Genomic DNA, 15,129 nt, shown 5'->3' with positions numbered 1-15,129 from the left:
AGTTATTCAAGGTCTTTACATTTCTTCCTATAAATTTATTTATTCATTTTGATATAGATTGTCTACCAAACGTAAATATTTTAATATTTTTGACTACGATGTTGCCTGAAAAATTATTCCTTATTTTTAAGCATTATCCATAGACAGCAGCAGGAGAACAAAGTAATAACTGATATATCAGATAGACCCTAGATATCATTCTCTAATAATGGACACTAATTTCATTGGTCACATTCACTTTTGTTGGATTTCCTAGCTTTACATTGTAACTAAAATGAGATACTGTAGACGCATGTCAATGTATCATTGGAATTGCTTAAAAAAGAAATATTGGCATATTTGATGGAAATTTTACAAGGGATTGTTTACAGAATGAGAAAGTTAAAGAGAAAGCTATCTCTTGTTGTTTGTTTGTAGGTTGGTGTTATATTATGTGATGAAAGCTTGATTATCTTTAACATGTCACTGTATTGATGTATTCATCACACATTAGTACAGTTGTTATTTTTAGCTCAATGTTTTCCAAGAAAAATTTCCAGTCAACTTTTTGTTTCCGCTCAATAACTTTAGTTTGCTTTGACCTATTGACACCAAACTTGGTGTGTAGGTAGCTTATATCAAGAGGCAGCTTGGGATTGCTACCCAGGTGTCTGTGATCAAGGTCAAGGTCACTGTTACTAAAAATTGAAATTCAGTTTTTGCTCAATAACTTGAGTTTGCTTTGGCCTATTGACACCAAACTTGATGAATGGGTAGCTTATATGGGATTGCTACCCAGGTGTCTGTGATCAAGGTTAATGTTAATTAGTTTTCATGTTATAACTTGAGTTTGCTTTGACCTTTTGACACCAAACTTGCTGATTGCCACTTAGATATCTGGGAGCAAGTTCAATGTCATTTGCTTACAATATAATTTTCAGCTTCTACTCAATAACTTCAGTGCACTTGCTGTCACATTAAAACTTGCTGCGCTTCTTGTTTTTGTTTTCTTTTAAGTTAAATGTCCATTACTCACAGCTTCTGTTATACTACTAATGCCATTTGAGTGAAACTACAGTTGATGGATACCTCAAGTTATTGTGCATAATTAAGAGTTATAGCATTTTGGCCTGTTAATTATTTTTGCAACATGCTACATAGTAGCTGTGATATACAGGGAACAAACTCAGGTCAATCATCCCTTATTATACAACTGTTTAATTGGATGTCCTCTTGTTATACATAAATACAGTTTTGTACATATTGCTAGTAACTTAACAAATCCAAGGAAATTTTAGTTCAGGGATACTTCAATCACAACTTCCTGTCAAGTACTAAAGACCTTAAAGAGAATTAGTAAACAAAATCTTTGACCTTTTCACATTAATGGCTATTGATTCAAGTAAAACACAATGTTTTAACAAAATGTTTCAAGGAAGAAATAAAGTACCATTTAGATGGTTGTTTTCTAAAGTTCTTGTCAATACATGTAACAAAAAAGCTTTTATTTAATTAGAAACTTGAATTTGATAGTAGAATATTTTTTATTGCCTTGTTATATTGTTTAAGATGTTAAAGACAAATTGGAGCAATTATATAATATAGCTAGATCAGGTGTTAATTGTTGTAGGGGAGTGGGGTTGAAATTGATTTAAACTTTTTCAGTAATTTAAATGACACTTCCTCAAATACTGGGAGAATTGTAATTAGGAATCATGCTGGAAAGATTGCTGATTTTAACATTTTTAGGTTTATACCAACGAGAAACAGAAGGTCTGAAGTACAAACTTATTAGAACAATTTTTAAAATTTTATTAGTGCAAACTAAACAATTTCCAAATGTGTATGGGATCTTGCTAAAATATCATTCTAAATTTATATTGCAGTGGTATGAAATTTAAGTGTTTAACCTCCAGAATATTTTTACTGAACTTGTTCAGAATCCATTTTTGAAACAGTCTACTGTTATGCAAGTGTATAATGAAAATTTTTTTAAGTTAATCAATGGCAACAATATAGAGCTGGTCTGACTGCACAGACTTGCAGGTTGGCAAGGCTATATTAGGCGTAGCAATGGTTAAATATTCTCTTCTGATTCCAGCAGATAAAGGGCAAACAATATACTATAATTACGATTTTAAGTAAGATAAAGATTTTCATGCAAGTCTGTAATTGAGTAAATCAAATGTAAAAAACCTGAAAAGTAAAACTCTAAATAAAACGAAAGTTTATTGCCAGAATGGACATGTACAATTATGTGAGACACAGGGGTCATTGACCAGTGTTTTGTACTAAACAACATCAGTATCTTGGGGATTATTTACCTTATTGAGCATGTATGTTGGGGTGGAATTATGGTAATTACTAAAGTAGCAGTATCTCGGAGGAAAATACCATCTGATGTGACACAAATCTACTGGAAATTGGCTTACTGAAACATTTGCTTTCTTACAATATTCTCTGAAATTGGTCTATATTTTGTCCATATTGACCAATCATTAGTATATCATTAGTGTTAGTTATACTCTTTAATTTGTTTATAAGAGCATTTGTTGGCCTTCTGAAAGTATTTTCAGGTAATTTAATTTAACCCCAAATGGTGTTGAAAATAGAAAGTTAAAAGTATTTTTCAACTATAGTCATATGATATTATCCAACATAATGTATTGTAATACACACCTATAGATTTATCTGAATCCTGCAGACCAAGTCAATTATTTCAAGTTTACCTTTTCTTTTCCATTATGTTGAGTTGGTGACTAATATTAAGTGGAATATTTTTGTTTTATGATGGTATAATAACATTTGAATTCGAGAGAGAAAAAAAAAAAGAAAGAAGTGAGCTTGCGTGTAGAAAACAATGAAATTAAAGCTTGTCCTCTCTAAATTAATGAGAAAAAAAAGCTGTAAAAGAAATTGAAAAGATGGAGAACATGCCTGTATAGCTGATTCTATGAATAACAATGATGGGGGAATTATGAATGAATCGTTTCCAGCAAGCCAACTTATATTATGATAAATAAACTCACAAGTTATCAACCATGGTAAATATGGAGAAAATAAAGCTTTCATCTCAAAGGATTTGTATGTGGTTAAGAAATTGATTACCAGATTTTTAGAATAGCTGAATTTCAATTTCAGATATGCAGAATTTTTTTAACAGGGGTTTTAATGGATTTAAAGTCTGCGACTTTTCCTATAATATAAGGCAAGTCAATAGAAATTGTGAGGGCAGTGTCCTGTAAGAGTTCAATTTATTTATTCATTATAAAAACATGTCCTGCTTTAGATTTTAAATAATATATTGTATATATGAGAGATTTCTAAATTTAAGCAGTCAGCATTATACTGTCTGGTTGAAGATGTTACTTCCATTCTGTCTGGCTCTAATTACTGGTGCCATATTAAAGGCCGGTCTTTAAATTGGAGAAAGTGAAGGTCAAAATTAAACACAATTAATTATAATATTGTTGATGCTGCTTTGCCCAAATTTGTGTTTGTTTTAGCATTATCAGCATTCTTTTACTTTATTAGAAGACATTTGATAGAGATTTGGCTTAATATTTTAATAATAAACAGTCATCAATCTGAAAAATAGTGTTAGCAACTCTTTGTTTGGATAAGTTGGACAGGACTGTGGAAAAACCCCTGATAACTTTAACAGGTAGAATGATTGTATTATAGAAATATATGATGAGTGTGAAAGTATGTCATTTAAGTACCATTATTTAAATATCAGTTGCTTCTTGAATGATAACTGCTGCAGTCCAGTTATCCTTTAATGGATATGTTACCATTCTAGTGCTGTGCTATAAGATTTCGTTGGATGCTAGAATAAGACAGCTGAAATATAGTGGTGATGAAACGTCACTGCAGTGGGTGCATGTTACCCTGTACGGTTGGAAATTTCTGGTAATTACCCTGTATGGTTGGAAATTTCTGGTAATTACCCTGTATGGTTGGATATTTCTGGTAATTACCCTGTATGGTTGGAAATTTCTGGTAATTACCCTGTATGGTTGGAAATTTCTGGTAATTACCCTGTATGGTTGGATATTTCTGGTAATTACACTGTATGGTTGGAAATTTCTGGTAATTACCCTGTATGGTTGGATATTTCTGGTAATTACCCTGTACGGTTGGATATTTCTGGTAATTACCCTGTATGGTTGGATATTTCTGGTAATTACCCTGTATGGTTGGATATTTCTGGTAATTACCCTGTACGGTTGGATATTTCTGGTAATTACCCTGTATGGTTGGAAATTTCTGGTAATTAACCTGTACGGTTGGATATTTCTGGTAATTACCCTGTATGGTTGGATATTTCTGGTAATTACCCTGTATGGTTGGATATTTCTGGTAATTACCCTGTATGGTTGGAAATTTCTGGTTTGTAGGTGCACTAGTTGGTCTTCTTCCAAACTAAAAATGGCTATTTAATCTTAACAGAATGTTAGAATTTTACTCAGAACCAATCCAAGTTGATGACATGTACTTGCATTGTTCCAGATAGCAAAGTTTCAAATAGTAACCTCTTAGAATCAGTGATTAACTTTAATGACTTGAGGCTTAGTGATGTCATTTACAGAAGATAATGCAAGAAAACTTTTCTTGTTTCAGTGCATTTTAAATTCTCTAAGGAAATTGTCTCCTACACTTGCTGTGGAAAGTCTTCATGTGTACATGTAGATGTTCTAAATGTGAGGTTCTTTTACTGCTCTATATATTTTCAGTGCACTTTTAATATACTAACCCACACATAAATATATTGTTGATATATAGAATTCAAATTGGCAATATTAAAGTACTGAATATTGTGAGAAACTTATTTATTATTGTAAGTTTCATGTAAATGTTTTTAATCATCTATACTAAGCTGTAAAAATAGTGAGAATCTTTGAGACCAGTTCTCATGCAGTCATTAGTCTCAGAAAATTCCTTCGATCTTTTTTTTAAATAAAATGTTTTTGGTGATAATTATATCATCACATTAAAAAGTCAGTTCTTAGATCTTAAAACACACAGTGTTCTAAAGATGTGATTTATGTAAATAAGTTTTATGATATATTCCTTGATGTATAAATCAAGTGTTTTTTCTGTAGGATAATGATGGTGTTTAATCGATTTTGATATTATTGTAGTTTTTATGAATCAACTCCATCACTCTGACTTTTATTACAGTTAATGATTCTTCCTAATTACCTATTCTTGCTGAACTTTAGCTGGCTACAAATTTGAAGTATTGTCTCTATTTTAGCTTCTTTTTTTCTCATTAATTTGTGATGTGAAGAAATAATAATGAATAAAAACAATTAACATTTTAAAGCCATGGTGAAATCTTAATGTTATAAAAGTGTTTGCATTTTTTGTCAAAGTACTTTTGTCCATCTACTTATTTATTAGCAAATAACATTAAGAAAAGTGAATCCATTCCAATCCATTTTCAATATGTATCTGTCAGGCTACAGTCATATAGCTTTTATATATCTGTCAATTCCTCTTGTCCATCTGCCCCCCTTCAAACCCCCTCTAGTACTCCCTTGATTTATCTATTTGATAGGGGATCATGCCCCAAAAAAGTGATCACTAATTTAACACCATTTCTCAAACAAGAACAAATGTTTGGGATCTAAATAGGGCATTTTTTCACTATTTGAGGCTTCAAAAAGGGCACGAAAAGACATCTATATGAAGTTAAGTACACAGTCATGCAGTATTTTAATGGAGATGTTGAAGATTTTCACAAGTTTCATTATGAAACAGCAAAGTTAGGCACTCTGATATATTTATTTTCATCTTTACTTTCAATAATGATTATCCTTGGAATTTTCCTGCATGTTCAGAAAATATATAAATTTGTTCTTGGCAATTTTAATGAATTAATTATCACCCAGGTTAAAATACCTCTGTATATTTGCAAGGGTTGCTTTCCTTTTAACTTGCAAGTCTTTTGCTTGATTATTGTCATCTTGCACTTCTAGGTTAGAGGGGAAAATCACAAATTGAAAAGTAAGGAGCCATTAGATAAGACATGAATAATGTAAGTGAAACTTTCATTAACACTAAAATTAATACCCTGCAGAAATTTAGTAATGGATTTAACTTGTTTTAAACTTGGAACTGTTGTGTCTGTCATTAAGCTATAGGGAATTATTAATCAAAATACCAAATTGAGCAGTAGTATAGGCAAGAGCAATGGAAGATTTAAAAAGGTATAAAGGATCTTACATGAGTTGACATATAATATAATATAAAAGTTCATGAAATGCATTTTAAAGTGAGCCTCATCTGGTGAATTTGTAAAATTTTCTCTTGACAGATTTAATAAGATTTTATATCATATGACAAATATTGAAAGTTTGGTTTATCACATGACTAGAGGCACTGTAATCACTGAAAATTTTTTAAGGTTAATGTTTTCATGTTTTTTTGTTCTCTTTTTTCTTTCTTTGAAATGTGTTGGTGTTAAATGACATCACGTTTAAGAGGCCACATCTGTCAGAGTAATGCAGGGGGAAAAACTCTTTACACTTCCAACAGTTTTCTAAAGTCATGTAACTTGGCTCAAGATGTATTTCTTATCAAATAGATACAGAGGTCATTATTAAAGTGTTTGTGCTTCTTAATTTCTTTTCATCCCTTTAAAGCACTGTAAAAACTTGATTTATGTATTTATACTTAGGGGAAAAAAAACAAATAAAACTGGGTGTCTTAGATCATAAACATGTCAGAATTATATCATTCATAATTAGCTTTAGGGAAGTATTTCAAATTATCTGAACAAATTTAAACCAACAAAATGGTGCTAGATTTTCATTTATAATATTTACTTGCTGTATTAAATCTATTAAGCTGTGAAAACTTTTGAAATATTATTATACATTTATTGTATGATGACAAGGTGAATATCAAATGCTATGAACTTGATTATGTTAAAGGAGGATATTTATTGAATATTCAATTAAGCGAAATTGAAACCATATATCAAGATGAGGTATCAGATTTTTATTTTTCCCAAAATAACAAGCATGAAAATGGAAATATGTTTTTTGTTAGTAATACATTTTTTTATTAGTCCCCTACCGGTTTAACCGGAGGGGACTTTAGGTTTACCCTCCGTCCGTCTGTCTGTCTGTCTGTCCGTCTGTCTGTCTGTCAGTCCGTCAGTCCGTCCGTCCACAAAACTGGATCCCGCGATAACGCAAAAAGTACTGAAAATATTTTTATGAAACTTGATATATGGATAGATGGCAGTATGGAGATTATGCACGTCTTTTTTTTTTCTTCCTATGTTGAAAATTCTGGTTGCTATGGCAACAAATAGTCTGAAAATATGGCAAATTTAACACATAAACTGGATCCAGTGATAACTCAAAAAGTACTGAAAATATTTTTATGAAACTTGAAATGTGGGTAGATGGCAGTCTGGAGATTATGCACATCTTTTTCTTTTCTTCCTATGTTGAAAATTCTGGTTGCTATGGCAACAAATAGCCTGAATTTCAAGATTTCTGATTTAAATTTTTCAGCTTTTTCACTATATGTTCTTTATTTCTTAAGCCTCGGTCTCACATACTCCCGGCAGAGCCCAGGATCATCCCGGTAAGTTACCGGGATGATCCGGGACGATCCGGGATGAAATTATTGTTGCAGTCACACTTACCCCGGCAGCACTACGGTAGTTCCCTACTAACCACCCAGGATGCGCTCCGGATCATCCAGGCAGAGCCCAGGTGAAGTTACGGTTCATGCCGGTGCTTCCCCGGTCGTTCCCGGATGACGCCGGAAGAGCCCCGGTTGACCCAGGCAGAGCCCCGGTCGATCCAGGCAGAGCCCCGGCAGAGCCCAGGACCATCCAGGCAGAGCCCCGGTAGAACCCCGGTGGATTGAAAATGCCCGAAAATGATAACTTTGATACATAATTTTTATTTAATACAATATCTATTGTTCCAGAATAGTAATTCATGATGATTTTCTGAAAAATCCTTATGCCATACTGGATAGAAGGCTTTTAATACAAACAAGTTCAATCATCGCAAATTGTCCTTATTCTTTTTAAATGATCCGGGCTTTGCCGGGGCTCTACCGGGGCTCTACCGGGATCAACCGTAGCTCTACCTTTATCCTCCGGGGCTCTGCCTGTAGTTACCGGGGCTCTGCCGGCATATACCGGGGCTCTACCGTAGCTCTACCGTAGCTCTACCGGCTATATCATACCCAGGATCATCCCCGGTTTGTGCCGGCAGAGCTACAATGCTTTCCCGGTATAACCCCGGTCGTTCCCGGCAGAGCTAAGGATGAAGCCGGCAAAGCTATACCTTCCCGGATCATCCCGGACCACCCCGGTGATATTAAATATTTTATTCCATCCGGGGTCGAATGCCGGATGTTCCCGGATCATCCCGGATCATCCAGGACGTTGCCGGCAGAGTTACGGATGTACCCCGGTTGTTCCCGGTCGTACCCCGGTCGTTCCCGGATCACCCCGGACGTCTACCGTGGCTCTGCCGGGGCTCTGCCGGGATGTAAGTGAGACTGTAGCTTTAAGGTGTTTACTTCAAACTTTAAATATAAGTTTCTGGTCATCAACCACATCATATGTGACAAGGTTTATAACTCTAGCACAAAAAATATCAGTATTACCTCCCTTGAACTTAGATTTTTTAGGGGAAAAAATGTTTTTTAAATAACTTCTTTATTTCCTAATGTATCTACTTCAAACTTCATATATATGTTTCTTATTATCACTCGACATGTTTGAGAAGGTTAAATACTCTAGCAAGACTATTTCCAGAATTATGTCCCCCTTGAACTTAGATTTTTTTCGAGAAACTAGTATTTTCACTCCAACTTCTTCATTCCTTATAGGATTTACTTTAAAATCCCACATCGTAATAATATGACAAGGTTGTATAAACATAATTTCCTTACTAAGCATGGAAACTTAACACATTACTGTGATATAGACAAACTTATTTTATTATGTTTTGTGGTCGATATTTTCAAATACAGACTTCATCCTCAAATTCATTATAAATGGCAATACACAGGAGTGTATGACAATTAAAGAACTTTTTGAGGGACCGGTAGGGGGTTACTGTATTGCCCGCAATACTATCAAATGCTTGTTGTTCATATAACATATTTCTAATGTCTGCTAGAAATATTCTTAGAGAAATAATTGTTTCATGCACACATTTTCAATGATTTATTTCATGAAATATTAAAATAGACTTTTTCTTATAACAATTAATTGTTATTTTAACATAAAAAGCTCAGGTGTGAGTGTGTTTTTAGCTCACCTGTCACAAAGTGACAGGGTGAGCTTTTGTGACTGCTTTTCGTCCGTCGTCCGTCCGTTGTCCGTCCGTCGTCCGTAAACTTTTACTTTAAATGACATCTCCTCATAAACCACTAAGCCAATTTCATCCAAACTTCACAGGAATGTTCCTTTGGTGGTCACCTTTGAAAATAGTTCAAAGAATTTAATTCCATGCAGAACTCTGGTTGCCATGGCAACCAAATGAAAAAACTTTAAATATCTTCTTCTAAAAAACCCAGAGCTAGAGCTTAGATTTTTGGCATGAAACATCTTCTAGTGAGTGTCTACCAAGTTTGTTCAAATAAAAGCCCTTAGGTCAAAATTGGCCCCGCCCCAGGGGGTCATTGATTTTCCCTATATGCATATAGTGAAAACTTAAAAAATCTTCTTTTAAAGAACCCAAAGAGCTAGAGCTACGATATTTAGCATGAAACATCTTCTAGTGAGTGTCTACAAAGTTTGTTCAAATAAAAGCCCTGGGGTCAAAATTTGCCCGGCCCCGGTGGTCATTCATTTTCCTTATATGTGTATAGCAAAAACTTAAAAAATCTTCTTTGAAAAAACCCGAATAGCTAGAGTTTAGATATTAAGCATGAAACATTTTCTAGTAAGTGTCTACAAAGATTGTTCAAATAAAAGCCCTGGGGTCAAAACTGGCCCTGCCCTAGGTGTGTCATTGTTTTTTTACTATATGTGTAAAGGAAAAACTTAAAAAAATCTTCTTTTAAAAGACCCAACGAGCTAGACCTTAGATGTTTAGCATGAAACATCTTCTAATGGGTGTCTACCAAGTTTGTTCAAATAAAAGCCCTGGGGTTTAAACTGGCCCCGCTCCGGGGGCCTATATACAGGTGAGCGACTTCAGGGCCATCATGGCCCTCTTGTTTATATACCATCTCCTTAATTTAATAACAGTTAATCAGTTATTGCACTAAGGTGATGAATTATGTTTATTTATGTTTGTGGCAGCAAACCAATACAAATGTGACTTACTTTGTAAGGTTATTAAGTGCCACAGTTAATCTTCAGATACAGAAAATACTGCATTTCAGGCAACATACTTTCCATGCTAAATACTTAAATGGACCGTCTTTATCTGGACAAAACCATTCATCATTTCCAGGGACAATTTCAAAATTTATCAGTGCAGGCTATGATCAGATGTCAAATACATCCCGGCAGATCTTGGTCTGCACTCCCTGGTTGCATGGGTCACCAGCAGGCACTAGTTGTGAAGCACCATGACTCAGGACCTTGGTTTCTAAAGTCTTATTTGCATTAGCTGGTAATTAATTGTTTAGAGTTTATTGTGGAGGATCTATTTTCCCATCACTGGAATGGTTGTCACTGGACCACTGATCCCACATTTTCCCCCAAAGATACACTGGCACTTAGATTCCACATGATTTATCTGTACTGAATTGATTGATTTCAATAAATGTTGTCCAGAAAATAAGCAATGATAGAAGTTCATGAACAAATTTCATTATAGTTACTTTATATCAGCTGATTCTGTCAAAAAGCAAGGGATATTACTCTATGTTAAAGTGCTGTATAAAATGAGATGCGCTGTCTAAATGAAGATTAATGGATCCATTGATATGTCTATAATTTGATTGTTCACTTACAGTAAGAAACAATTGCAATTATTGAGAGGTTTTGATTAAAGCCCAGATAGTTGTGGGAATTGTGTACACATTTGACAATGATAATTATAAACACTATTAGCGGTATAATTTATATACACTTTATGTGGAAATAAAAATTATATGTACATTATTGTAGAAAAATGATGTTATGTTCACCTTCAGATATGCTAATGCTGAAAACCTACATTATTTCAGAGCTCCAGATAGCATGCGTATCATCAGCGTAAAATATGCATAGAAAAATCCAAAATACACATCAGTTTCAAAATTCATGCCTCACAGTATGCTCAACAAAATAAAAATACACTTGTATATAAAAACAAATGCGTGAAGAATAGTGATGATATATCAAAAGAAGATGTTGTGACTTCCTAAAAATATAATTATATTCCTGTTACTAATATTATTATCGACAACAATGTTGTATGTTGAAAAGGAAAGTAGCAGGAAAAGACATATTTACAAAAATGAGATAACTCTTGTACCTGAAATGAAATAATTGACAAAAATATAAATGCTGCGGTGGCAGGTATAAACATAATATTAAATTTGTTTAGACATGTATTGTCATGTTTTGCTAGGAACAAAATAAAAATATTTTGATTTCTGCAACTTTTGTTATTGGAAAAACATATTTCTTCCTTTCCATATGCTGTTTTGTACTCAATATTTTCTTTCATTAAATTATTAAATGCTTAATGTACAAAAAGGTATAAAAAATAACACAAAGAAACACAGTGTTAGTTATTTTATTTTTGTTCACATATTTGTGTTTGCAGTGTGAAGTGTTTGATATAACATGTGCCCTGATCACTTTGCTATGTCATTGGTGTGTGTATACAATGTATGGACTTTTATTGAAATACTATGTAAACTATTACATAATGAGAAGTTGAAGAAGCTAAATATACAATAACATGATAAAAACATCATTACTGTAAGAAATGAAGATTTTCAGCAATTTTGAGAAAATAATGAATGGTGCTTATATTCATGATAGACAACTCTTACTGAACTGTTGTTGTGGTAATGTAGCATTTACTTCCCTTGAGACTGACATCTATGTTGGATGATTTTTAATCAGATTTTTATAAGGAGCATTATTTTAACTGTTCAATTCTACAGCAAAAAAGATAAAACAAAATTAAATATTCTATCAAAGTAAACACCAAAATTTGGTTTAATATTTGAGTTCAATGGAATCGAGAAGGCTTTACTTATATGCATAGTGAGACTATAAAAATGATATTTTCTGTGTTTTGTTTAATAATGGTAATAATTTATTTCATACAAGATTTAAAATTATTCCTGTCAAATTTGAGTGAACAACTAAATATTTCATTTATTTTATGTAAAGTCAACCCATCATAATTGTGACTGTCAAAGTGACTTTAAGAAAGAAGTCACATATGGCAGGGAGTCTCTTAATACAGTCTCAATTAGAGATGTTCAGAGATTTTCAAACTCCTTTAATACTCAAACCATACTCAAAGCAACTAACGCTATTTGATTTTATGTACTTATTCGTAAGTATGCCTGCAAAACTTATATAATTGCATATTCTTGTAATGTACAGTGACACCCGGTTATAAGGCTCAAGTTTGGGTCCAAGGTGTCAAACGGTGATATAAACTTGGTTCTGATTTATAACCCTTATCACATGATCGGATTGTTGACAGGTAAATATTCAACATATTACCCCACCTACATACCAAAACATACAACAGTAATGTTTTGTTTTATTTCAATCAATGAAAATAATATCAAATAACAAATTTGTTTGCAAATCATGTATATAATTTATTTAAAAAAGATTATATAAAATTTTATTAGGTTATGATAAAAAACAAAACAATAAGGATTGCAAACTAAAATATCTATAACAGTTTCTGCAGTGAAACAGGAAACTGCATTAAAAAGTGTTTCTGTGAAAATCACTTGGGTATTATTAAATTTACCTGCATTCTTGGTGTATTCACTTGCATTCTTGGTGTATTTACCAATAGTTTCTGTCATCTTTTCCTTAAATTTTTTTTCTGTTGCCTGATTTTTAAAATGATTTTGGGATTGTGTTTACTCAATACATTCGTATGCGTGCATCACAGCTTTGATTTTGGTGTTACTATAACAGTCATAATTACATTGTTAATTGTACTTGCCTGACACATTGACAAATGTTATAAAGATACAGATATTATTAATATGCATGTAATTTTTGTGGTGCCTGCTACAGTTTAATCCAAACATTACAGGAATGATCAGTACCAAGTCTAGTTGTGCATATCATTATAATAACTACCATCAGATATGGTACAGGAATGAGATCATGTCAAAGGTCATGGTCACACTTAAAGGTCAGAGGAAAATTTTGTCCTGAGCATTACTTCTACATGCATTTAGATTGTAATATAATCTTGACACAAATATTCCCCATTGTGAAGTAGAATGTTCTGTTCAAAATTTAAAAAGTCCCTGTGGCCAAGGTCAAGGTCACACAAAAAGATCAACAATCTGATAAAAGTGTTGAAGGACAATTTAGTTATCTTGAATTAAAATATTATTTCACTAATGTTCACAATCATGAGACTAAAATTTAGTTACCAGCATAATCAAGGTCAATATATGCAAGGTCAAGGTTATGATGACTGCTCGGAGCATATGTTCTAATTGCATGGATGTATTTTAGTTTTACTTGTTAAAAATGTTCATCAGGTCACACGTATCAGGGCTCTAGTTCAAGGTCACTATGAGAGATCGGAAAACACTAAATATCTGGAGCATTAGTTTGACATGCATTGAGAGATTTTAATAAAACTTGGCACACATGCAGCCATTCCAATGTCAAGTATTACAAGGGCTTTATTTCAATCTTCATCTACAAAGGTTGCTAGATTCATTTCTTCAGAGCATTTCTATCTAATCATCATTCAGCAAGGGCTGTTTTGATTTTGATGCCCCATTCCTACTTTAATGTCATCTAATTAATGACTTCCACTTAACCAGCAACAAACCTAAGATGAGCAATAATGACTTGCACTTAAGAATTGTGTCCTTTTCTAGCAACAAACCTAAGGTGAACGATAAATGACCATCGTGGCTCTCTTGTTCTTAATTTCAACACTGCACAAGAAATATTTATTATGTTTTAATATTTTCTATGTTACATCTTGGTTTTGAGGCAGTTTGAAATATTTTAATATATGTATGACACTGGCATATGATGATAGCTTTAATTGCTTGTAATAAAATATATATGTTTATAATGCCTCTTGAAATATCAATAAACTGTGAATTTGAATTTCAATTATACAAAGAGTTTTCTATATGAGACATTATAAATGTTTGTTGATTGTTTATTACATTTTGTAATAATACACATCAGCAGTTGCAATTATACTCTGCAAACTTCTATTCATGTGAACCAACTCTTTATCTATTTTTATGTTCATGCATTATATTCTTTATTTAAGTATCCATCAATCGGATATAAAACAAGACACTATATATGTACAGCAATATTCATCTGAAACTTGATTTTTTACGGGGATTGACTTTTATGATTTTACCTGTCTCTATATAGAATCTAATCAAGAAATATTCGTTGGCGCTTGGACTAAAGTCAATATATTGATGATATTGAACAAAACCTTATTTCTTTTATGTAGTGATATATGTTTTATCTATATCTTTTCAGTTCGTTTCATTGGGTGTATAGTGTTTTAAGAGTTCATTTGTAATAGCCATAGATTATTAGTAGCTGCCTGTTTTTTTTAAAAACCAGCATGTAGAAAAATTAGATTGTATAGTGTGGTATCAAATGTGGCGGCTAGCAGATTAGAGCAGTGTGGAATAAACTGTTTGTGAAAAGATTTGTAATCTGGATGTATATTACACCTGGTTAATATGTTTAGATCATTTTAATTGTGCAGATTTATTTGTTTGTGGATAATATTGGAATTTTATTTGGACAATTATCAGAAAAATTATTTTCCATACATCAGTTTAGTGTGTCAGTAAGACTACTTATATAATTTAAAGTCAACATAATAAGATGATAGTGAGGTTGTTTTATTTTCCCACATTCATTCAATAGAGGAAATATCCTGTGTGGAACAGAAGTGTTTTATTATTAAATATTGATTAATAATTATCAAAGTTAAATTGTTTAAATATTGA

At 32.8% G+C, this 15,129-nt stretch overlaps 1 protein-coding gene across 1 annotated transcript; it reads right to left on the bottom strand.

Moving 5' to 3' along the window:
• Nucleotides 1-3,561: 3,561 nt before the first annotated feature.
• LOC132753786 (uncharacterized) lies at nucleotides 3,562-12,938 on the bottom strand. The gene is made up of 3 exons (XM_060744310.1): nucleotides 12,912-12,938; nucleotides 4,020-4,404; nucleotides 3,562-3,566 (listed from the first exon to the last, which is right to left on the bottom strand). The coding sequence occupies exons 1-3, from the start codon at nucleotides 12,936-12,938 to the stop codon at nucleotides 3,562-3,564; spliced, it is 417 nt and encodes a 138-aa protein (XP_060600293.1).
• Between the last annotated feature and the right edge of the window lie 2,191 nt (nucleotides 12,939-15,129).

Source organism: Ruditapes philippinarum, unplaced genomic scaffold (assembly GCF_026571515.1).
Source record: "Ruditapes philippinarum isolate M1 unplaced genomic scaffold, ASM2657151v2 ctg1862_1_1_1_1, whole genome shotgun sequence".
Lineage (NCBI taxonomy): Eukaryota > Metazoa > Mollusca > Bivalvia > Venerida > Veneridae > Ruditapes > Ruditapes philippinarum.
This window is presented reverse-complemented; position numbering and strand designations above follow the sequence as displayed.

Excerpts from the sequence above, each read along its gene's own strand:
- LOC132753786 (XM_060744310.1), bottom strand. The coding sequence starts at position 12,938 with ATGCAAGTGAATACACCAAGAATGCAG. Across the intron at positions 4,405-12,911 it reads TGAATACACCAAGAATGCAG|TTTGGAAGAAGACCAACTAG; the intron begins GTAAATTTAATA and ends AGCCATTTTTAG.